The sequence below is a fragment of the Pleurodeles waltl genome, chromosome 4_2 (assembly GCF_031143425.1).
Source record: "Pleurodeles waltl isolate 20211129_DDA chromosome 4_2, aPleWal1.hap1.20221129, whole genome shotgun sequence".
Taxonomy (NCBI): Eukaryota; Metazoa; Chordata; class Amphibia; order Caudata; family Salamandridae; genus Pleurodeles; species Pleurodeles waltl.
Genome location: NC_090443.1, coordinates 822,466,714 through 822,492,667, shown reverse-complemented (window position 1 = coordinate 822,492,667; position 25,954 = coordinate 822,466,714). Strand labels below are relative to the sequence as shown.

The window sequence follows — 25,954 nt, the reverse complement described above, 5'->3', positions numbered from 1 at the left end:
GCACCCCCCAGAACTGCAAAACACAAAAGAAGGCAAACCTAGTCCCTTTTGGTGATGCAGCACAAATTATTTTTTACAGACTGACAGACATCTTCTCCTGTTGGGGGCATTCAGAAATAGACTTGTTTGCATGTGAAGAAATGACAAAACACCCTGCTTGCGCTGTCAGGTTTCCAGCACCTCAGTCCCTTGGGAATGCCCTTTCAGTTGTTGAGAGACTTTCTTTATACTTCTCCTCCAATCCCACTTCTTCCTAAGGTGATCACCTATTTGAGACTTAGAAATGCAAAGATGATTCTCTTCGCTCTAGATTGGCCCAAGCCAAAAGTGGTACCTTGACCTTCTTCAGATGTCCATTTTGCCATACAAGAAACCTACACCCAGCTAAATGACATGAATCTGGACAGATTTGAACTCCAACTTTCACCCATTGCAAAGTGATTCTGGTTTTCACAGGATACCAATTCCACCCTCAAAGAACACATCGCCAGTAAAACTAAGACGGCCTGGTACCATATGTCTGTACTGAAAAAGGTGAACCATTTCTCCTAGACAATGAAATGTAAATACTACATGCAAATATATATAAAGACATACCTATAGGAGTCTGCTGCCAGGCAGAATCTTTCTTCTCGTCCATCTATTGTGGCACCGTGAATCTTGAGGTCTTGCTGTACGGACAGTTGAAGTTTCATGATGACTATATGTCCATCGTAAGAGAGGCAAATCATCCTTTCACAAGCTCTCTCTATGCATTCAGGTGCAAATTGTTTTTCTAATAGTGTATTAGCATGCATTCAGATCTGAGAACAAGTCAAGAGGAGACATGAGCACCTTACCTTGTTTATTTAGAAAAGTCTGGTTTACAGTCTCTTATATTTGAATGCACTTGGCCTCCATCGTTGCCTGCCCCAAGTCTATTCCTCAGGCATTACTCCTCCCTAGGAACTGAATGTGGTACCCTCTGAATAGTTGAGTCCTCCTTATGAGCAATTGCACAAGGCTGATTTACAGCGCCTTTTGTTGAATGTCCTGTTTTTAGTGACTATTACATTTGCCAAGAGAGTGAATGAACTTCAGGCTCTGTGTACCGATGAACTATACACCCTTTCCCTTCATAACAAAGTGCCATTAGGAAGTCTCCCTTCTTTTCTCCCAGGAGCTATATCTAATATTCACAGTACTTAGGCTGTTTGCGTTTTCCCATGTCCAACGTCACTGGCAAAGAGGTCGCTGCTTACTCTTGATATGAAGAGGGCTTTGTTATTTGGATAAGACTAAAGAGATTCATACAAGTCAAATAGTGATTTGTCAATTATGATGCTTTAGGCACAGATCTAGATTCCTCTAAACAGACCATAGCCAGTGGATTGGTTCTAATGTTGTTACACGATATGAATAGGTCAGCACCTGCTAGGACTAGGGCCCATTAATCAAATGGCAGGCAGGTCATTGCTGGTCTGATAAATGTCACGATTCTTTATATCTGTAAGGACCCTCCTTGGAGAACAGTTTATACTTTCGCTAAGTATTGTTACAGACTCTAAGACAGCTAATTTAGTGAGTTAAACTTCTCGTTGAAAGTGATTTGCATGAGAGTTCAGTTTTATGGCCCTGACTATACATTGCATTTGAGATTTTTTTGCCACTCTGTTGTACCTTTTGGGAATATCATAGTGTCCCATGGCGAAGAAGGAAAATCTAATTACTTGGAAACCAGGTTCTTCAATATAAGTATTCTCTTCCGCCCACTACCACCACTTTTGGGCTCACACATTTAAAAATAGGTGCTATATCTTCCCTTTGCTCCAGAAATCTAAGTGTCTCACTGCGGGGCATGTTGATGTATGTGCAATCTTCCAAGATTCCTGAAGTAGCAGAGTTTCATTTGTAGTGTGCGAATGTGCTTTGTATTGGGATACTATTTCCTCTGTTACTTTTGTTTCGAAGTGCACAAGTTTTAGAGTGGCGTTTTCAGCCCGAAACTCTGCAACGGCTTGTATTTTGACTAATTCGTAAAAAAAACTTCTTCTCAGTTAATATATTCCAACGTGGTGAGTAATTATTTTTTTAGGTGCACATCTCTTCTCTACGTTTTACTGTTTTTTCTCAATGTTATGTTACACTATGTTCTTTATTGAATGTGAAGACCTCAGCCTTCTTCACACGTATTCCTTTCTTAAGGTGTTTTTTTTACAAATCTGTCAGAAAATTCCGGATCGCTGGGCAAACTCCTATTATCCCTGGGGTAGGTACCCAGGGGGGGATATTTTATTGGAAGTCAGTCACTTAATGTTATATTTTTATACTTTATAATCATAAACCAACCTTACATTAAAGTACAACAAACAGTGATCTACAACCGTGTTTTTTTTTTTTTCTATACAAGCACTACCTAGAATATTTTTTATCGGTTAATACAGTCTTGGGTTCGCACCGTCTTCATTTCTGAGCCATGGGCCTCTTGTTGCCGTTTGAAATGGCTCGTTAGAATGGCTTGAGCGCCATCTTGTGCTCTCCTTGTGTATACCACGCAATGATCGAGTTTCTCGTATGAAAATACAATATAATCAATCAAACAATTATTTGTTAAGGCCGCTACTGACCTGATAGGGTCACAAGGGGAGGGGGCCGGGGGAGGGTGCTGCTGCTCGATTAGCCAGGTCTTGAGACGTTTCCTGAAGTTCAGGAGGTCCTGGGTCAGACGTAGGTTGACGGGGAGGGAGTTCCAGGTTTTGGCGTCGAGGTGGCAGAAGGATCTGCCGCCGCTTGTGGTATGGTGGATGCGGGGGACGGTGGCGAGGGAAAGGTTGGCGGAGTGGAGCTGGCGGGTGGGAACGTGGAAGATGAGATGCTCGTTGAGTTAGGCAGGGCCTGCGTCGTGGAGAGCCTTGTGAGCGTGGATCAGGAGTTTGAAGATGATCCTCTTGTTGACGGGAAGCCAGTGAAGGTCTCTGAGGTGGGCTGAGATGTGTTCGTGGTGAGGGAAGTTAAGGATGAGGCGTGCGGAGCCGTTCTGAATGCGCTGAAGTTTCCTCGAGCTTGGCCGTTGTTCCCGCGTACAGTGCGTTGCCGTAGTCCAGTCTACTGCTAACGAGAGCGTGGGTGACCGTTCTTCTGGTTTTGATGGGGATCCATCTGAAGGTCTGAGGGTGTTGAAATATGAGGATGAGATGGCGTTGACTTTCTGGGTCATGGTGAGCGATGAGTCCAGTATGAAGCCAAGATTGAGTGCGTGGGTGGTGGGAGTTGGAGCGGCTTCTAGTGTGGTAGGCCACCAGGAGTCGTCCCATGCTGATCTGTTGGAGCCGAGGATGAGGATCTCAGTCTTATCCCAGTTTAGTTTGAGGCGGCTTACCTCCATCCAGTTGGTGATAGCGTGAAGTCAGTTGTGGAGATTGGTCTTGGCGGTGGTGGGGTCCTTCGTGAGTGAGAGTATCAGTTGTGTTTCGTCCATGTAAGAGACAATGCTAAGGCTGTGGGATCGGACGATGTTGGCGAGCGGCGCCGTTTAGATGTTGAAAAGGGCGGGGCTGAGAGAAGATCCTTGGGGTACTACGCAGATGGTCTTGGTGGCTTTCGACAGGAACGGAGGGAGGCAGACTCTCTAAGTTCTGCTGGAGAGGAAGGATGTGATCCAATCCAGGGCCTTGTGGCGGATTTCGGCGTCGTGGAGGAATGTGCGAAGTGTGTGGTGACAGATGGTATCGAAGACTGCCGAGAGGTCAAGGAGGATGAGGGCCATGGTTTCACCTTTGTCGAGCATGATCCTGAAGTCGTCGGTAGCGGCGATGAGAGCAGTCTCGGTGCTGTGGTTCTTGCGGAAGCCGGATTGGGAGATGTCGAGCAGGCTGTTGTCCTCCTATCTTCTCAGTGACCTGCGCTGGGAAGGCGGAGGAGGGAGATGGGCCGGTAATTCTTGAGGTCTTCGGGGTCTGCCTTGGTTTTTTTGAGCAGGCCGTGGACTTCGGCGTGTTTCCAGCTCTCCAGGAAGGTGGCGGTTGCCAAGGAGCTGGTGATGATGGTCCGGAGTTGGGGGGCGATGATTTGGCTGGTTTTATTGAAGACATGATGAGGGCATGGGTCGGCCGGTGATCCGGAGTGGATGGTGCTCATGGTCTTGGTGGTGTCCTCGTCGTTGGTGTGGGTCCAGGCGCTCAGGAGGTTGGTGTGGTTGAGTGCGTTGGGGTTGGCAGCGCTGGTCGTGGGGATCGGGGAGGCAAAACTGCTGTGTATGTCCGTGATCTTGCGGTAAAAAAGGTGGTGAGGGAGTCGCAGAGGTCTTGCGAGCGGGGAGGGGGGTCAACAGAGCAGGACTTGGGGTTGACGAGTTCTTTGATGATGCTGAAGAGCTCTTTGCTGTTGTGTGCGTTGTTGTCGATTTGCGGTTTGTAGAATGATCTTTAGGTGGTCCGGATGAGCTGGTGTTGCTTGCGGATGGCAGTCTTGAGGGCGGCGTGGTTGCCCTCTATTTGTTCTTGGCGCCACATCTTCTCAGTTTTCCGGCACTCCCACTTGGAGGCCTGAAGGTCGGTGGTGACCCAGGGTGCTTTCTTGCTGGTACGGGTGTTGGTTGGTTTCCTAAGTGGAGCTAGGGTGTTGGCGCAGTCGTCTAGCCATTGTGTAAGGGTGAGGGCAGCGGTGTTGGGGTCGCTGGTGTTGGGTGGCGGGGTGTGGGTGAGGGTGGAGATCAGTTGGTCCTTTGAGATCTTGTTCCAGCTGCAGTGAGGGGTCCGTTGCTGGTGAACGGTGGGTTTCTGGAAGGAGAAGTGGACACAGCGGTGGTTGGTCCAGTGGAGTTCGGTTGTATGGGTGAAGGTGATGTGGCTGCTGGTGGAGAAGATGGGGTCGAGTGTGTGGCCCGGCTGAGTGGGTGGGCGTTGTGACGAGTTGTTTGAGACCGAGGTTGGCAAGGTTGTTGATCAAGGCTGAGGGGTTGCTGTTCTCTAGGTGAAAATTCAGGTCGCCGAGGAGCATGTAGTCCGTAGAGGCGAGAGCGTGGGTGCTGATTGTGTTGGCGATGGTGTCACAGAACTGAGGTCAGGGGCCTAGGGGTCTGTAGACAAGGGTTCCTCTGAGGGTGGTGTTGGCGTTGACGTGAATCTGGAAGTGCAGGTGTTCGGTGGCATCAATGGTGTCGATGGTGTTGGTTGAGATCCTGATGGTGCTCCTGTGGACTATGGCGATTCCTCCTCCCGGTTTGTTGGTGCGGTCTCTGCGGGTAATCTTATAGCCTGCCGGGATGGCGATGTCGGTATCAGAGGAGGGGGTCATCCATGTTTCGGTGAGGAAGGTGATGTTTGGGGAGGTTGAGGTGAGAAGGTCCCAAAGTTCGATGGCGTGTTTGTGGACGGAGTGGGTGTTGAGGAGGATGCAGCTGAGGTGGTTGTTGTGGGTGGAGCCTTTGCGATGCTTGGTGGCTTGAGTAGAGGTGAAGTTGCACATCCGGCAGGAGAAGGGTCCCTGGGTGTGCTTCGGGGTGGCTAGGACGCAGGCAGTGGAGCGGCCAGGGTTGAGGGCGTGGAGTTCGTGGGCCATGTAGCAGTGACTGGTGATGCGGGGGAAGTGAGGGCAGGGGGACTGGTGCTGGGCGCGGTCCAGGTGCGGACTGGTGCAGATGAGCTTGCCTCTGGCGCGCCAGTGGCGCGGCCGCCATTAAGAAGGGGAGGTGGGAGGGAGGAGCAGCTGGGAGGCGGGAGGTGAGGGCGAATGGGGGCTTGAGGGGGGCTGGGATGCAGCAGCAGGAAACGGACGGCTCAGAGGAGCCAAAAAACGGGCGGGAGGGGGAGCGCAAAGCAGCGCGGCAGAGAGAAGGCAAAAAGCACACAAAATTTGGAACAAGCACAGAAATGGCAATAAAACAAAAGAATACAAACGGTACCAAGAACACACAAAATGGCAATAAAACAAAAAGAATATGAATGGTAACAAGAACACATTCACATTACATACGGACCCCACTAGGCACCAGAGATGAGGCGCAGGCGGGTGCCTGCGGGTGGTGGAGGGCCTCAAACTTATGGCAGCAACAAGGGCGGGGTGGGAGGCACAGGCACAAACTGGAGGAGCTGGGCGGCGTGAGGGGCGAGCCCAGACCTTAAAAGCTGGTCAGAGGTCACTCTTTGCACTATTGCAGTGGCCGCCATTAAGAAGGGGAGGTGGGAGGTGAGGGCGAATGGGGGCACAAGGGGGGCGGGGCCGTAGGGACTCAGCTGCGGGAAATGGACGGCTCAGAGGAGCCAAAAACGGGCGGGAGGGGGAGCGCAAAGCAGTGCGGCGGAGAGAGGGCAAAAAGCACACCAAAGTTGGAAGAAGCACAGAAATGGCAATAAAACAAAAGAATACAAGCGGTAACAAGAACACACAAAATGGCAATAAAACAAAAAGAATACGAACGGTAACAAGAACACACTCACATTACATATGGATCCCCCTAGACACCAGGGATGAGGCGCAGGCGGGTGCCTGCGGGTGGTGGAGGGCCTCGAACTTACGCAGCAGCGAGGGCGGGTGGGAGGCACGGGCACAAACTGGAGGAGCTTGCGGCGTGCGGGAGGAGCCCAGACCTTAAAAGGTATGAGATAATGTGTATTTAATGCTTGATGTAAAATAACTAGGAGAAATTGAGCAGGCGGATTGACTTTGTGTAAGTGCCTGGTGATACATGAGAATGCTATTTCCTTACTTCCGAGACATTGACTCATAATTCCTGGACCTATTTTTTATTTTTTTTATTTATGCTTTTACATTTGTAACAATTCAAATAAATGACAGTTACGTCTCCAGGCAGTACAGCCTTGAAGTACAAACACGACTTTAGAGCAGTCCAACAGATGTAGACTGTATACTGGCGGCGAGGTCAAATATGGCAGTACATTATGATGATGATGATGATGATGCCAAGTCTCTCAAATACAATAATGGGTATTTTAAACTCATAGCAATAGAGTGCCTGTAGCATACCAAAGAGCTAACAGTTGATCTGCTCAATACACACACCCCAAATATCACTCACTTATTCACCCTCTGGCTCTGCCGCCTCCTTTCCAGTTAAATATCTCTGATAGGGTCCCAAGTACTGTTTGGGTCTATTTTTTGGGGGGATTAACTCATTATATATATCTGTCTGAGTATTACAACATAACATATCTGAGTACCATTCTTTTAAAGTCGGCAAAGGGCCACATTCCAATCTCACAGCCACCCTGCATTTTGCCAGCACCACACCCATGGACACCAAGCGTCGATCCTCCCCCTTCACATCTCTGTCATAACCCAGGAGGGCCAAGAAGGGCTTTCGTACTGCTGGTTCCCCACAGTGCCCTCCAGTTCGACAAACATGTTTTCCCTGAAACGCTGTATGCTCGGGCAGGTCCACGCCATGTGGAGAAAGCCCGCCTCTCCGCATCTAGGACAATCTTCCGCACTGCGCACTCCATACTTGAATAGCCTCAGATGTGTGTAGTATGTCCTATTGATGTATTTAAAGTGAATCAGGCAGTGTCTGCCTTTGAGTGATATCTGATGAGTCATGGAGCAGCAGTATCCCCACTGTGTATCCATTAAGTGTATCCCTAAATCCCTTTGCTATTCCACCCTAGCTTTCATAAATCTTTTCCCACAAGCTTCCTAAGCATGGGCATGAAGTCTGGACACTAGCTTACTAGGCAGAGTATCTTCAATGATCATGGAAAGAGCCTGCATATTAGGTGGTTCTAGCAGATCATCCCCATAGTGCGCGCATGGCATGACGGGCCCTATAATACTGATATTGCATGTGTGAGATTGTTGTTCGCACCTGCTCAGTGATTGATGCCCCGGTGTGCATTGTGGTCCTGTGAAAGAGGTCTCCCATCGTCCTAATGCCTAGTTTTCGTAATGTGGCAACTGTGTTCTTGTCTCGTCCCAATGAGAACCAGGCACACATCCAATGGTATAGGGAGACAGTAAGAAAGCGTCTGTCCAGCCACAAGACTCTACCATACATGGGTAGTCGTGTTTAGGGAATTAAGTGCCCTATGTCGAAGAATGGGAAGCTGAAATAACCAATATGGCAGAGGGTGTGGAGCTGACATATCCCGTTCCAACTTCAGGTGAGGCAACTCGGGGGAGCCATGTATCCAAGAATGTGCGAGCATGGAGTGTGTCACTCTGTAATATGTCTCTAAGTCAGGTGCATTGAGTCCACCCATTTCGTATGGCAGCATTAGTACCGCCACTGGACTCTAGGTTGCTTTCCCGACCATGCAAGTCTAATGTGGAGAGTCCTCAAAGTAGAAAAGAGTGATTTTGGCAGCATCATAGGGATATTCTGGAAGAGAAGTAGGAACTGTGGAAGTACTACCATTTTCATGAGAGCTAAGCGTCCCACTAGAGAGAGCGGCAGCCTGATTCACTGCGTTATATTTTCTGCCAGTTTTTATATTGCATTACTGTAATTGTCTGACATGACTACCTTGGGATCTGTGTGAATTTGGATTCTTAGATAGCGAACCGAGCCCGTCTCCCACTTAAGGGGGAAGTCCATATTTATGGGAGTCGTGGTCGGTGTTATGGGGGAAACACTATAGATTTGTCCCAGTTAATCCGCAAACCAGAGAGAGCGCCAAATCTTGTGACCTCTCGGAGCGCCGGCGCGAGGTTGTGCCTGGGGTCATGAATATATAATAAAGTATCATCCGCATATGTGGAGACTACTAAGTTATATCCTGGGAATCGGAGGCCTCGGTGTCCGTGGTATTCTTGCATTGCACACGCAAGCGATTATGCAACAATCGCATATAGCAAGGGTGACAGTGGACACCCCTGTCTAATGCTCCTGGTGATAGATATCGCTTCAGAGACAGATCCATTAATCCTATCCTTTGCTAAGGGCTCTGTATAAAGAGTTTGCACTAATTGCAGAAAGACTTCACCTGCCCCCATGTGACGTGACACTGCCAGCATGGAGTGCCATTCAACAGAATCGAAGGCCTTCTCGGCGTCGAGAAAGACTGCAACGGCACTCACCCCTGGATCCAGTTGTTGCATGGCACCAAATACCATGCAGAGGTTCACCGTTAGGCTGCGTCCCAGGATGAATCCCAATTGCTCCGGTTTTATCACCTTGGGCAGTAGTGCTGCCAATCCATCTGCTAAGATTTTAACATAAATCTTGGTGTCTACGTTGATTAAGGATAGTGGCCTATAAGATGAGCACTGTAGAGGGGATTTGCCTGGCTTCAGCAACGTAATAATTAATGCTTCTCTCATAGAGGGTGGCATCTCCTTGGCTCCCACCATTTCCTCATACAATGCCATCAGATGTGGAAGTAGCAAATCTTGATAAGTTATATACAAAGACACTGTTAACCCGTCTGGGAACGGGGCCTTCCCTTCAGCCATGTTTTTGCATACTCTACATATCTCCGCAGGTTGCAGAGGTGCCGTTAGATACTCTCTGTCAGTATTCGGCAACCATGGCACTGAACTATGCGTCAGGTAGTCAGATAATGCGTCTAAATCAAGGGTGATCTTAGTTGTATAAAGTGCTGCGTAGTAATCACAAAACCGATTTTGCAATCTGTGCTGGATCATTAATTCGGTGGCCATTCTCATCCTGTATCGCTAGGATTGTGTCCCTCTCTCTAATAGGATGCGCCAAGCTGCCAATGTCGTACCAGGATGTTCCCTCTCCTCTTATACGGGGGCTGTTGCGTACTTCCCCATGTGTTGGACCTCGTTTTGTGCTGCCCAGTAGTTGTTTGTTTGCTGTTATTGAGTGTTCTCTCTCCAGCTGAGCAATTTCCCGCTCTAAAAGGGCTAAGTGGCCACGCAGTGATTTCAGGACCCCAGCCTGCTTATCTATTGTGATCCCGCGGATATAGACTTAGAATGTTCCCCTCACCGTGCTAATGCTAGTTACAGAGCCAATGTTCACCTGAAAGAATTCTTTGATAGCTGTGACTAGGTCATACCACATCCAATAGTGAGTATGGTGAGAACTTCCACATGAACGGGGTGAGTCGCCGGGACCCCCCTCCAATCTCAAGCAGGACTGGCGTGTGATCCAAGTACGTTCTGGGCTGGGGTCCTGTGCAAGTGTTCGAGGGACAAGACTCCTGGACACCAACCAGAGGTCACTGTGTGTGTGCAGGTCATGTGCTGTCGAGTAGTGGGTGTACCTCCACCCAGCAGATTGTCTGTGTCTCCAAATGTCTACTAAACCAGTGTCTGCTGCGATCGTGATTATTGCCTTGGCTGCGGAGGCTGGGCCCCTGTGTGTGCCCCCAGATCGATCTATTGCTGGATCTAGTGTGCAATTAAAGTCTCTACCCTAAACTCGTGGCAGGCTCTTCCACGCTGCCACTCTCGTAGCTAAGTAAAAATAAAACTGGGGATAATTATAGTTGGGGCCGTAAAGCCTGTAATTCAATAGTTTGGCTATCATCGGCCTAGGTGGCACCCCCAGAGGGAGGCTCTATCCACCACAAACATATCTGCAAATGCTTCGTGACTCAGTAACTGCACCAGTAGGAGTTCAATATATCTCTCCATGTTGCCGATGGAGGTTGATTCCACAATGCCCACTATGCGTAAGTTGTTCCTTCGTGAACAGGCCTCCAAATCCTCGATTTTCATCTGCAGGGCCGCAAGCGTCTTGCCCATGGCGGATTGGGTGGAGTTCAGTGTTGTATGGTCATCCTCCATATCTGAAATGCGTCTCTCTGTCTGATCAAGGCACCCCGTGTGTTTGTCAAGTTTTTCGGTCATTCTATCCATCCTGAAGGATAGTGAATCAATTTTACTGTCAGTTTTGGCCAAACTCTGCTGCATGGTGGCTAGTATCTGCTTCAAATCAGGCTCTTTCTCTGGTGTTGAGACCCCTGCACCAGGGTCTGGCGTTGCCATCTGCTCTGCCTGTGTTTTATGCATTTTGCACTGGTCAAAAGGCAGCTTGGGCTGATTTTTATCGCTTTTGCCCATGGTGGTCAGTGAGGCCAGTGAGCAAATTGTCTTAGCAGCAGTGACAGCGAATGTGAGCAACCGCCGTTGTTTGGTCATTTAGGTATACTTTGCAGACTGCAAGTGCGATGTCACCTCTTAGCTCCCCTTCACGCTAATGGCAATTTTCCTGTCTTCGGGTATAGTTATATTAGCACCCATTTCATCATGCCTGCAGTTGCTCGGGTGGCAGCATCCAAGTCCAGACGTCTTGTATATGAGCTCCTACTCCAATCCGGGTGCGTCGTGCACGGCGGCAAACCTGGCGAGACATCCGCGCCTGCACACGCCGATTGCTGTCCCCTGCTCACTTCTGCTGCCGCCCACTCTCTTAATGGGGGAGGCCCTCCCTATATATTAATTGGCCGCTCTCACCTTCGGCAACCATGGCACTGGACTATGTGTCAACAACAAAGAAAATAGTGAATGCATTAATCACAAAAGACATTTGAATGCACAGCATATTACATTACCTCCTTTTCAGAACAAAAAAACAAATAAAGAGAACAATAGTTAATTTAACAAGTAATCACTAAATCTAGAAGGCATTTTGATAGTACGTTTGAATCTTGTATTATGTTCTTTTTCCTCACATTCTCCTTTGTAAAAAAACGACTCGGTTTGTTTGGTTGGAATGGTTTCGGTATGCGTTGAAGTATTTGACGTAGTCTCTAAAGAAAACTGTGCCGATGTAGATGGTGTAGGGTCTGACGTTGTCAAGAAAGCACGAAATGAATCATGTACATCACTTTCACTGAAATAAAAATCTGAGGAATCTGAACTATTTGGAAATGCAGAAATACCTGACTCAGGCTCTGAGTAAACTTTACTAAATATCTTGGTTTGTTGCTTAGAATCCGGAACAACGCCGTTCCTATTCCACCATCCCTTCCCTTCTTATAAAAGAGAGTTTTTATTAGCTTTAATGACTTTAACAGGTAAAGAGAACTTGGACTCCCCCTTCATTATTTTATTAGTTTTTTTGTGTCTATGTTGATATCATTGACTTTGTTCCTGAAGTCATAGTTTTCTTTCTGTGCTAATTGTTTCTTTTCTACTGTACATCTTAATTTATCCAAGTCTATCAAACCTTCACCTTCTTTCTTAAATTTCCTGTTCTGTAGAAGCCATGTGGGAGTCAAGTTGGTGGTGGCTTCCCTTCCTCTAAGAAGTAAGAAAGGAGTTAATTCTGTGGTAGAATGAGACGTAGTATGGTATGGTATGCCCAAATCTTTTCTTGTAGAAAATGAGCAACATCATTTTTTATGGCAATAGCTGTCTGAATACCCTCTTTCAAAATGCGGTTGGCCCTCTCTACCAAGCCATTCGAAGAGGGACTATAGAGTGCTACTTGTGAGTGCTTAACACCAAACCTCTTGAAAAAGGATTCCATTTTGTGAGATGAAAAATGCACCCCATTGTCAGAAACTATAGTAGTAGGAGAACCCTCTAAATAAAAAAGTCTCTCCAGAAATTTTGTAACAGACTCAGAGTCAGCAGTTTCAACAAAGGAATAATATATCCATTTTGAGTAATAGTCAACAAGTACAATAAGAAACTTAATTTCTCTTGGTAAAATATGGAAAGGACCGGAAAAGTCAATGGCTAAGCTATCCCATGCTTTCGTTGGAAAAGGAACAGGATGCAAGGGTTTAGTATAACTCTTCCAGTGTTTGTCTGATACAACGCAATGTTCACAATTATCAATAAAGTGTGTAACTTATTCATGTAAGCCAGGCCACCAATATGATGTTTTAATTTTTTTTTCTGTAGCAGAGATTCCTAAGTGACCTAGATGGGCAATTTTAATAATCTTATGGCGGAGATCATTTGGCGGAATGAAGAGGTTTCCTCTCATGCAAACTTCATTGTTATACGACAATTCCCCCGATACCTGCTTGAATGTTCTCATGACTCTATCAAGGGATTTCTCTGTAGGCCAACCACATTTGATGAAATGAGCCAAGCAAGACAATACTTTGTCTGTGGACATGGCTGTTTTCCACTCATCTATTGTAATATTGCCATCACAAGCTGAGACAGCTTCCACCAAGCCAACCACACATTCATCTTCCTGAAAATCCGTCTCATCTCCAGAAACTTTCAGTGGCATGTGAGACAGACAGTCAGCACGAACATTCATGCCTCCTTGAATATATTTGACATTTAAGTTATATTCTTGCAATTTGGATAGAATACGTACTAAGCGAGCGGAAGCCTTTCCTAAACCATTGCCACTAAGGAGATAAACTAAAGGTTTATGATCAGTAAATACGTCACATTTCCTGCCCCATATGTACGTTTTCAACTTTTCTACTGACCAGGCACAAGCAAGTGCCTCCCTTTCTATTGTACTATGGTTTTTCTCTGCTTCCGAAAGAGACCGAGAAGCGAACGCTACTGTATTCTCTCTTCCATTAACAATTTGCCCCAAAACAGCTCCTAAACCTTTTAAACTAGCATCTATCGCTATAAAAGATTCACCCCCAGATATGAAAGATTTAAGAGAGGGTGCAGATAACACCAGTTCCCTAATCTTTTGTAAAGTGGTATTCATAATGGTGTCCCAGATGAACTTCTGGCCTTTCTTGAGAAAAGACCTCAATGGTTGGACAATCAGAGCATACCCAGGCACGAAACGGGCATAGTATTCACACAAACCCAAGAAAGAACGCAAAGCATCCTTGTCAGAAGGAGCAGGAGCATTTTTTATGGCTTCTAAATTACAGAGTTTTGGTTTTATTCCTTCCGCTGAAATAGTATGACCAAGATACTCTACTTGTTCAGTTAGAATTTTACACTTATTTGCTTTAATAGTCATGCCATGTGATTGTAGTATGTCAAAAACTTTGCTCAAAAGAACAATATGCTCCCCAGTAGTAACACTGTGAACCAAAATGTAATCTTGGTAAGCTACCACATTGTTTATCTATTTGAACAAGGAATCCATCATTTTTTGAAAAACAGAGGATGCGGACGCCAAGCCGAATGGAAACCTACGATATTTGTACGCCCCAAAAGGGGTTACAAAAGTGGTGAGGGATTGAGATTCTTTGCTCAAGGGTATCTGATGATATGCTGAGTGTAGATCAATGGTGGAGAAATACTTCGAGTTCCTAATGCTAGTAATTAGCTCCTGTATGTGGGGCAGGGGATGGCAATCAACTACTATGTTTTTATTGAGTGACCTCAAGTCCACGCATAATCTCAAGTCCCCAGATCTTTTTTTTGTAAGAACAATGGGTGAAACCCACTCAGAGGAGTCTGTAGGGGTAATTATACCTTCTTGAATCAATCTGTCCAGTAGTTCTTTAAAATTGTCCCTGATACTTAAGGGTACTGGTCTAACCTTGTGAATTACGGGCGATGCTCCCTGCTTTAATTTGATATTGTGTTCAAAACCCCTTAAGTTTCCAACTCTGTCCTGAAATACTTTGGGAAATTTAAGTTTGAGATCACAGAAGACTGACTCAGATGACAACACCGATAAACTAGGAGTACCACTCACCGGCAAATCAGCTAACATAATCGGTGTGCAATGGCCAGGACGTAGAATAATACAGAGTTTGGCCAAATCCCTCCAACCCACAATGTCTCTCCCATTGACAGCTAGATAGACTTTGGTATGTACTATTCTTCCTAATATAGATAAATCTGACGGAAAATACCCTAACAAATCTATATCCTGATCACCAAAAGCTTTTGGATTGATGTCAGGACACTGCAACTTAGACGAATCTGGCCATAACGCAAAATATGTCCTATCGGCAATTATGGTCACTGGGGCTCCAGAATCTGCTATGACCATCAAATGCTTTCCACCTATGCTCGCTTCACATAGGGGTCCTTTGACTTTTACCTCATCAAAACTCAAATCTTTGTGCGTGCCCACAGTCAGTACAATATTAGAAAGTCTACTCATGCATTCAGAAACGTCATTCTCAGGCTCTGCGGTGTATACATTACTAATACGCCTTTTGGATACATTGGTACCTGAACCTGGCTTAAGTTTACCCATCCTGCATACTTTCTGGAAATGACCAATTTTACGACATTTCTTGTTTAAAGCAGGACAAGATGGGCAATTCCCTAAGTGACTATAAGAGCCACACCTAAAACAGACAGGCATGCTGACATTCTGACTGAGATTCCTCTTACTTTTCTGGGATTTGTCGATGACAGTACAAACAGATTCTTCCTCTACCACAGAGCTAACTCCCATGTGATGATTAAGACTGGATAAAGCTTTGGAAGATACAATGGACCTTTCAATACTTTTAGCAATGTCAGTGGTCTCCGCTAAGGTCGGGTTGCAACAGGCTAAAAGACGCTTCTGAATTTTTTTAGAAAAACAGTAAAAGACAAATTGATCTCTAATATGTAGATCAACATTGGCACCAAAATCACATTTGGCTGCAAGCACACGCAGTGTGGCCCCATACTCCTGTACTGACTCATCAGCAGCCTGTTTACACATGGCAAAATTGAATCTTTCCAATAAAACACTGGATTCATCCGCATACTGTCTCATCATTCTAGCTTTCCCTTCTTCGTGCTCATTCCACAATATATTTTCAGAAAGGGGTGCAGGCACTGGTGGCAAATTGTCAAAGACACGTTGCCCTGCTACACCCAAGTGATTAAACAGCAAAGCCATTTTCCTTGCAGGCGAAAACGCATGGGCATCAATGGCTACAAGATAGTTTTAAAATATCCTCAACCACTCAGACCATTTTAAATCAGGCTTCCCATTTTTTTGTAAGAAAAATGGAGGTTGAATAACATTTTGATAGGAGGCCATGATATGACAGTGCTTAACCCAAAATACTGGAAGAGCAAAATCCACATATAACAGCAGTTACGCGAGCAGTCAACAGACAGTAAACAGATAATTGTGTGAATTTGCCCCAAAGTCAAAAAGTCAAACTTAAGAATTAACTGCTGATGCCAGAAGACCCTTCCTTTATGAGTCCATCAAAGGTAAAGATGAGGGTTCAAGCAACAAAATTACTGTCTAGTCCTGAAGTTGAATAATAAATAGCCTACTTTATGCCGGCAGTTAAAGCACCCATCGTAGTAATCGTTGTGCCTTGACTCGTAAATTTGTAAACAAGCGACATCAACATTCAATAGTTTGACAGATGTGGAAGAAACTCTTTTCTTTACACAACACGTAAGCAGCAACACGTGTTGTCTCTTTGCGTGCTGGATGTGACGCGTGCCCCTGACATTGGAATCATGCGTTGTTGTTACGATGCGTCCTGTTGCTGCCGTCCTGTTGTTGCTGTGCGTCGTTGCCACAATACGTCCTGTTGCTGCCGTCCTGTTGTTGCTATGCGTCGTTGCTATGACGCACAGTCACGCGCTCTTCCTGGCTTCCTCGTTGCTATGACGTGTGTCCTCTTAAATGGGAGCCGTAACGTACTGAGGTGACGTACCCCAACCCGGGTTACAGGCTTGCCGAAGATGAAGTGACGAACAAAATTCCGAGGATCACCTCTCGACTCTGGCTCGTGCAGCAGGTAGGAGTTAGAACACGCAGACATTCACCCAACGGTCCGCACGGAACAGTCTTGAACAGGCTCATAAACACTCAAAAATATCAAAAACTCCACAATTTGCCTCACGTATGACCGCTTCCACGTTCTCATTCGTCCTGCGCTAAAATAGGCTTCTCGCATCTAACCTCTGGGCTGACGGTTGGTTGGGTCGGTGGGTCCCAGACACGGCAACGTTCCTTGAGATCGAAAACACCCCACTCCTGGTACTAAAAGATGTAGGGTTGAGGGGGTGAACATCTGTCAACAAAGAAATAACGCTCCAGGACACTTAAATATGCTTTTCAGTTGAAGTTGGTTTATTGGTCGAAATGGGACCCATGACAGCGAGAGCACAACCATCCGTGTCGAGAGTCTGTCACGAACTGATAACCCGACTGGAACACTCGACACGGACTGTTAGGCTAAGCCACATGAATTCGAGAACACAGAATCAAAAGAAAAGAGTACACACGATAACAACAAAGAAAATAGTGAATGCATTAATCACAAAAGACATTTGAATGCACAGCATATTACACCTTCCTGCGCAGATCTCCTTTCTGCTGCTTGTTCTTGTCAGTCACGCACTGGCACTGACCTGGCAATACCTCCTCTGCCGGGGCCCCACGGGCTCCTCCCCGTCAGTAGGCACTCCTGACAAATCGCATCGGGCCGCCAACTCCAAAGCAGCCCGCCCGGAGCGTTTTCTGGTAACTTAGCAGCCCCAGTAGGCACAGAGCTGCTGGGGCCCCTTTCCAGGACTGTGCAGTGGCACCTCGCCTTCAAAGCCACCGCGGTCTTAGGATCGCCATATGTGCACCTCTTCTCTTATTTATAGGTCACTGAAATACTGCGGTGACCGGGGGTGCACAACGGGAGGGTCTAACATTGCTGTGGCTGCAAGATTATTTACGGATTGATGGTGGCTGGCAGAGCTCAGTTAGTATGCGGCCATCTTGCTGCCGGGCAAGCTCCACTCCCCAATTCCTGAGCCTATTTTACTTTAAAATTCTACTTCAGATAATGTTGGGGCTATCCCGTGGCATAAGGTATCATTGTGTGACAAGTGGCTAAAGCCCAAGATGATGGATTATTATTTCATTATCCAGCTCCTTAATGTGCCTTTAGTTGTGCATTGAGTAGAAGAAGGATTGCAAACACCAAACATGGTATCACCTTTAGGACGTCACTTTAGAACAACGTTAGTGATTTGAATACAGTAAAAAAAAAAAAAGCAAATAAACTCTTCAAATACTGTTTATACAGATTCCTTTTCCTCTTTAAGTTGAGTCTTTCTGGTAAAAAGACAAGTAACTTTGTAACCCTCGTCTACCCTGCCCACTTATTTCACTGTAGCTTATTTTAGCAGACAAGGTTACTCCATCCTGTTGTTAAAAATTCACTAGTCATTTGCATTTTTTCCTGCCTGCCAATTGGCATTTATGTACTGTTTTCTTACTGGCTCTCGATCTACATTGCCCGTAAGCTATGGTTCAAGATATTGCATTCCCTCTGTTTTTTGTCGCCTTAAATTAGTGGTCACATTTGGTTGCAAAGTTAACTGTCAGGTTTGTATTTTATTGAAATGCTTGCTCATTTTAACTGACTGTACTTTTTCACTTTCCAAAAGTATGTTTTCTTAAATGTAACTCTACAGTTTTGTGGAATATGATGGTTACAAGCACAAAGCAACGATAAATGCAAAATAAAAAAAAATGTTATAGTCGCATGTCTACCTGTTGAATGCTGAATAACAACACTGAGACAGCCACTGCTAAACAGACAAAATAAGAGACCAAAGGAAGGGGAACAAGAGCAAAGGTGGAAGACTAATAATAGGAATTTTATCAGCATAAATGTAGACAGCAATTTGCCTGTGTCCAGTATAGTCATACTTTTGGTGCTTTTCAATCCAGGTGTGGTCAAATATGTCTCTTTTATTAGTTAAGTGAAAGTGACTTCTTCCAGGATGACCAATGAGGACTGATAAGTGAATAGCATCAGTTGTGTTAAGCACAGGTACAGGCCAAGCAGCATCGTTCATTTCCCTCCAGGCAAGGAATGTGTATTTATAACCCTCACCTTTCACTGGTATCACCATCGTATTTAGATCCCAAACACTAGAACATCACAGCATCTGCACATACCTCAGAAGACCCAACACAAATAGAAACAACGTGCTTAAAAAATCTTTTGCCATTCCTATTTGAAGGAAATCCCACCGGAACAGAACAGGACTCTCACTGACTGCAAGGTTGTTCCTAAATCCAACAGTGCAAAGCAGCGCCATTCAGATTGAGCCTGCTTTGACAGTTAAAGAAGGATACAACTCTAATCACTACCTATGCCTGGATTCTCCTGACTATACCATGGATAACAGTAGATTGTACATAAATCAAATGAGGATGCCCTTGATAGAGATCAACATTAGAAGTAAATAACATAGCTATCTCAATCAATAGGTATTCATTAATATTCATGTAGATTACAATAGAATAGTTAGCCAAACACCCATTGAATCAACTGAGTAAATCAGGAGATCAAAGAAACTAATAAAGACAAGAGGTAATCAGATCTCAAAGGAATACCTTCCCCAAAGTGAAAGACCTGACCCACTTGTGGTTTTGCTCTGGAAAGTAAGTTCAAATAAAGCTTTCAGGTGAAAATTAGGGGTGGGCGCATCTCGTGTAATTTTTCGACAGTGTAATTACTTGAAATTACACAAAATTACTTGAGATTATCTGGAATTACAGAAGGAGTTTGTGTTCCTATCCTCCTGCGGTAAGAGTTTTGTGTCATATTATGCATATCTATGAGATCTGGCATAAGTGCATTTTTGGGGTAATTCTACATCAATAGTGTAACGACAAATTACCGAAATTACTCAGATTACTACGGCATAATCAAATTGTGCCCAGGCCTAGCAAATGTATGGATATGGGTGGATTGTGGAAGCTGTAGTAGTAAGCACGGTCTTTGGGTCTGTCTCTAGCGCATCTTCTCCTTATCAGTCTTGAGTGTAAACAGCAGTCTAATGAAGTGTCATGGGAGGGCGAGTCAAATCCTACAAATATCAAATTGATTCAAACAAAATATTCCCCAGGGTGTAGACCATTCTCCACAGCCACACACTTATCAGAATGTCAGGGGCCAGAGTGCAGTGTCTAGTTCTAGCCTTGATTGGATCTCTTCCAGGTGCTGATGAAGTTTGTTTCTTAGCATCTTTTAGGAGCATGTGCACCATGAATCAGACTATGATTATTCACTGGACTGCCAAGAAGAGTGTGGTAACACACGGAAAGCCCAAGAGTGGTAAGGCCACCCTGTGCTAGTCATGCATGATACAGCTCTCAGTAATACACTAGCACAGCATATTATTTATAAATAATATGTACTAGGATAGACAAAAAGTATGAAGATACTAAAAAAAAGGTTTTGATGGTGTTCTCCTTTCTTCATATGGCGTATCACAAGACCTCATTTTGTTGTATACGGAAGGACCTGTGCTCCATTTTAAAACCTGAAGTATCAGGGATCTACAAGTACCTAAATGCAAACACACTCCTTCCTATATAAATTTCCCTCCTATATCCTTTTGCTGCTAAAGCAAAAATTACTTACTCTTGGCAGCTAATCATTTTTTATTTTATTATATGGGGTATTCATAATGTGCAAAATTAGCCCGAGAGAGCCACATTACCTTATGCGTAGAAAGGGGAGGTGTAACCAACATGTGAGTATAGGTAGTCCTGGAGGACCGTTCACAGTGAGAACTCAAGACATCATTCCTCAATGCCAGTGATTTCTTTTTTCACAGAACCAAGTGTGTTAGACGCATAGGTCTTCTATTTTGTATCCAAGTTGTTTGTGGACCTCACATTTTCTAGGCCTTAGCACAACTACAGTCCACAACTGTCTAAAAGGTTTTGAAGACATTTCTTACCTAAGCGTTGTCTGTTCCCACTCACCAACCCTATCTCAGCCCAATAGCCACAAGGGCCTTACGTTGGTTCGTTCTGCAATGGATGATATAGAAATCAGTCCACTCACTCACTTGGTGATGTCCATTTTTGATTTCTTATTCTTGCCACATGTTTGTGGTTTGAACCCCATGCTGTTCTTGAGAAGCCATATTTTCATAACCTCCTTTCACTTTAACATTCATGTCATTTTCTTCTTTTCTGTTTTACAGGAGTGGCAGTACACACATTCAAAGGGATGCTTCTTTTTAGAGGAGGATGGCGAAATAGTCACTCATCGTTACAAACTACAGATACCACAGAAGTCCAGCATGTATATCACTATCCAGCCTTTAAACCTGAGCCAAATAGAAGGTATGATTACTTATCTTTGAAACAGCATGTTTGTGAGCTCTGAAACCAAGAGCGTAAACAGTGGTTTTACTGAGTATGAAGGCTGCAGGAGGACTCCCTGTAGTAGAGGGTGATCCCAGAAGCAGTAATTTCCTCTACTTCCCCAAAAATATGGCAGTGGTGTTTCTGCCTTGTGTCCTTGGCTTTTGACACTAATCAGACTTTCTCCATTGTTGTTTACATATTCGATCTGTTGTCACAGTGATGTTTGTGTTACGAGTTCACCCATGGAAATGAGGCATATCATGGGGATTTTGGTGCTTAATGCCAAAAGTATCCCGAGAAAAATAGCAGGAATGAGGTGTTAGCCACAAAAATTGGAATTCCTATATGTGTGGTAACAGGAGTTACCGACATACTGGTATTCCACAGGCATCTTGTAATAGGGACCGTAGTATGTTACTTTGAAGTCCAGCTTCTTAATATACTGACAGTTAGAAGTGCTATGTTTTCTGAGAAGCTACTAATAAAACCATTTATTGCAAGAAAAGCACATTACGCTGTATGCCTTGTCAGTGGGTTCTGTAGCATTGCTGGCCCAAATCGACTTTTCCTCCACCCCAGTTAGGGCTAGTTAATTCAGTGCTATTTTGGCAGTGGAAATTGATGTCTCATTAACATAGTTATGTTATGGTATTGGGATTTGTAAAGTGCACAACAAGAAGACGGAGTTAGAGAATGAGTCAGAAGAGCGAAGTCTTAAGCAGTTTTTTAAAACTGGCAGTCAGAGCAGGACTGAATATGTAGTGGCAGTGTGTTCCAATGGTGGGGAGCAAAATAGGAGAAAGACTGCCCACTATATCTAACCGTGCTTATCTGGCATGGGTGTAGCAAGAGTTGCCCTCTGGACCTCAGGTTGAAAGTAGGCAGATAAGGCCTATCTTATGCAGTTTCTTTTGCAGTTTCTTTTGTAGGTAGAGGGGGCTCTTGCCAGAGAAAGATTTGTTAACCAGGCAAAGGAGCTTAAACAGAGAATGTTTTCTCACCAGAAGCCAGTGCAGAGATTTTAAAGTGGGCTCAGAAGGACTGCGAGGAAGGAGTTTACAGACCAGGTGGACAGCTGTGTTATGAATCACCTGAAGTTTAGATAAAAGTGCTTCATACGCTGCAACCAGCAGGGCGTTGCCGTAATTTAGGTTGCTCACAATTAGTGCCTGAATGAGGGTTTTTCTAGTTTGCACAGACAGCCCTCTTGAGCAGGCACATGATCCCAAAAGCAGGCAAAATCGGTGGAACTTATCTGCTCTCTCAGGGAGAGATTCCCATCTATCAGAATCCCAAGATTTTTCGCTACCTTTTTGGAGAGGGAAAGGGGCATGCCCAGTTCCGGAGGCCACCAGCTGTCTGGCCAGTATGCATTAGCTTTACTGAGTAGCAGAATCACTGTCTTATCACCATTTAGTTGTAGGCAATTCAAAATCATCCCGGAGGCTACCTTCTACATGCAATTGCAAAGTCTGTTTTTGGTAGATTCAGGATTAGGTTCCAGATGTGGTGTATCTGGCTAGCACGTGCCGAGTCTGACAGCTTCCGTTCGAGAATTGAATGGTGACTGTTGCGACACAGCAGATGGAGGCTGAAGTGAGATGAGGTGAGAGATGTACCTGCTCTCCAATAAAGTCATAACTTAACTACCTTTGGAGTGACAAAATTCTTTGCACCCTTCTTGGTTCCTCCGTCTTCCCGCAGCTATTGGAGATCATGTTATGGAGGCTGGCTACTGGTTAACTACTTGTCTGACATGCGGTGTTGTGACTGTCGGTGAGATGTAAATTTGAAAAAGTAGCCTGAGGAAACATTCTTCATGTGACATGTTAAACTTCCGCTGTACTACTTCAGGAGCGCTACCGCTCTAAGCTTCATGCACATGCTCGCACGTCACTGGAACGTACTCAACGTGCGTAGTGCCATTTTGGGGTCAGGCACCTAGGCATGTATAGTTTATCTGCGCATGTGCAAAGTGCCATTTTGAAGTCAGGCACCTACACGAGTGCCAATCTCACGCAGGAATTTTGATTGGTGACGCGCACACCAGTGCATCAATCAATCAAAAAAATTATTAAGTGCGCTACTCACCCGTAGGGTCTCAAGGCACTGTGGGGGGAGGGCAGAAGGAGGGAGATGCTGATTTACTGCTTTGCTGTGGTACCAGCGTAGAGGGCGTTTCCATAGTCTAGTCTGCTTCTGATGAGTGCATGGGTGACGGTTTTCCTGGTTTCTATGGGGATCCATTTGAAGGTCTTCCTTAGCATGCAAAGGGTGTTGAAACAGGAGGAAGTTATGGTGTTGATTTGCTGGGCCATGGAGAGAGATGAATCTAAGATGATGGCCAGATTGGGTGAATGGGTGGAGGGTGTTGGGGGTGGTCCTAGGGCGGTGGGACACCAGGAGTCGTCCCATACTGTCTTGTTGGGGACGAAGATGATGATTTCTGTTTTGTTGGAGTTGAGTTTGAGGTGGCTTGCTGTCATCCATTTGGCGGTGTCGAGGAGTCCGGCGTGGAGGTTTGTCTTGGCGGTGGTGGGGTTCCTAGTGAGGGAGAATACGAGCTGGGTGTCTTCTGCATATGAGATGATGGTGATTACGTGGGGGCGGAGGATGTTGGTGAGCGGGGCCATGTAAATGTTGAAGAGGGTGGGGCTGAGGGAGGACCCTTGGAGGACCCTGCAGATGATCTTGGTTGCTGGGGACTGGAAAGGAGGGAGGCAAACTTTCTGTGTTCTTTTGGCGAGGAAGGAGGTGAGCCAGTCCAGGGCCTTGTGTCAGATTCCTGCGTCGAAAAGGCATGCACAGAGGATTTGGTGGCAAACATTTCGAAGGCTGCGTAGAGGTCCAGGAGGATGAGTGCGACGGTCTCGGCCTTGTCAACTCTGGTTCTGATGTCATTCTTGCAGGCGATGAGGGCGGTCTCAGTGCTGTGGTTCTTGCGAAATCCAGACTGGGAGGCGTTGAGTGCGTTGTTTTCCTCTAGGAAGTGAGAGAGACGGGCGTTCACTATCTTCTCAGCGACCTTGGTGGGGAAGGGGAGAAGAGAAATGGGGCGGTAGTTTGTGAGGTCTTCCGGGTCTGCTTTGGGTTTTTTGAGAAGTGTGGTTACTTCGGCATGCTTGCAGGTGTCTGGGAAGGTGGCGTTGTCGAAGGAGCTGTTGATTACGGTGCGGAGCTGGGGAGCGATGATTGGGCTGGCCTTGTTGAAGATGTGGTGGGGGCAGGGGTCTGTGGGGCAGCCTGAGTGGATGGAGTTCATGTTTTTTTCGGTTTCTTCGTCGTCGGTAGGGGTACAGGTGTGCAGTTGGTTGGAGTGGGGGGGGGGTGTGGTGTTGTTGGTCGTGTCGTTGGTGGTGATGGTGGGTGCAGATGGTGTGAAGCTGTTGTGTATGTCTAAAATTTTGAGGTGAAAGTAGTTGGAGAAGGAGTTGCAAAGGTTTTGTGTGTGAGGGGGGTCGATGGTGCAGGATTTGGGTTTGGTGAGCTCGTTGATGATGGTAAAGAGTTCCTTGCTGTTATGTGAGTTAATATCTATGCGTTCTTTGTAGTAAGCCCTTATGGTGGTCCGGATGAGTTGGTGGTGTTTGCGAATGGTGGTTTTGAGGGTGGAGAAGTTGATCATGGAGGGTTCTTAGCGCCAAGCTTTCTCGGTTTTGCAGCATTCATGCTTGGAGGCTTGGAGTTTAGTGGTGAACCAGGGGGCGGTCTTGATGTTACGGGTGGTGGTGTTACTTTTCAGAGGGGCGAGGGAGTCTGCGCAGGTTGTAAGCCATTGTGTGACATTGTGAGCAGCGGTTTTGGGGGGTGGAGCTTGTGTGAGCTTGGCGTTCAGGTGTTCTGGGATCTTTTCTCACATGCAGTAGGGTGTGGTGAGTTGTCGGTAGTGGGTGGGGGGGTTTCATGAAGGAGAAGTGGACGCAGTGGTGGTCGGTCCAGTGGAATTGGGTGGTGTGTGTGAATGTTATGTGGTTGCTGGAGGTGAAAATTGCGTCCAGCGTGTGTCCTGCTGAGTGAGTGGGTGAGGTGACCAGTTGTTTGAGTCCTAGGTTTGTGAGGTTGTCTAGCAGGGTTGTGGAGTTGTGGTCGTGGGTGTTTTCCAGGTGAAAGTTGATGTCGCCAAGGAGGATGTAGTTTGTGGGGGTGAGGGCGTGGGGGCTGATGGTATCAGCAATGGCGTCACAGAAAGGGGGGTGGGGTCCTGGTGGTCTGTAAATGAGGGTTTCTCTGAGGGTGGTGTTGGCGTTTATGTGAATTAAGAAGTGTAGGTGTTCTGCGCTGTGTAGGGTGTCATGGGTATTGGTGGTGATCTTGATGGTGCTTTTATGTATGATGGCAATGCCTCCTCCTGCTTTGTTTATACGGTCTCTACGAGCGATTTAGTAGCCTTCTGGGGTGGCTATGGCTATGTCGGGTTCTGATGAGGGGTTCATCCAAGTTTCCGTGAGGAAAGCGGTGTCAGGGGAGTGTATTGTGATCAGGTCCCAGAGCTCGATGGCGTGCTTGTGGAAGGAGCGGGTGTTTAGGAGTATGCAGTTAAGGTGGTTGCGGGGGCTGTTGTTGTTGTTCATGTTGGTGTTGTTGTGGAGTGTGTTGGTGTTGTTGTGGAGTGTGTTGGTGTTGTGGAGTGTGTTGGTGTTGTTGTGGAGTGTGTTGGTGTTGTTGTGGAGTGTGTTGGTGTTGTTGTGGAGTGTGTTGGTGTTGTTGTGGAGTGTGTTAGTGTTGTTGTGGAGTGTGTTAGTGTTGTTGTGGAGTGTGTTAGTGTTGGTGTGGAGTGTGTTGTTGTTGGTGTGGAGCGTGTTGTTGTTGGTGTGGAGCGTGTTAGCGTTGGTGTGGAGCATGTTAGCGTTGGTGTGGAGCGTGTTAGTGTTTGTGAGGAGCGTGTAAGTCTTGTTGGTGTTTGTGGGGGTGCAGGAGAAGCGGCATGCATGACATGTGAAAGGTCCGTGTGTGTGCTTGGGGTTGGCTTGGGCGCAGGCGGGGTGCTCTCCTGGGTTGAGGGCGTGAAGTTTGGTGGAGGAGTAATGCTGCCTCGGGGGGTCGGGGTAGCGAGGTCCAGGGGGACGGGCGCTG

General features: G+C 46.1%; 1 protein-coding gene across 1 annotated transcript in view; it reads left to right on the top strand.

Annotated features, from left to right (window-relative positions):
* EFCAB7 (EF-hand calcium binding domain 7) overlaps nucleotides 1-25,954 on the top strand; it is a 333,043-nt gene that overhangs the window by 178,770 nt on the left and 128,319 nt on the right. The window contains exon 7 of the mRNA XM_069232519.1: nucleotides 20,716-20,857. Coding sequence (XP_069088620.1) covers nucleotides 20,716-20,857 — 142 coding nt within the window. The remainder of the gene's footprint in view (nucleotides 1-20,715; nucleotides 20,858-25,954) is intronic.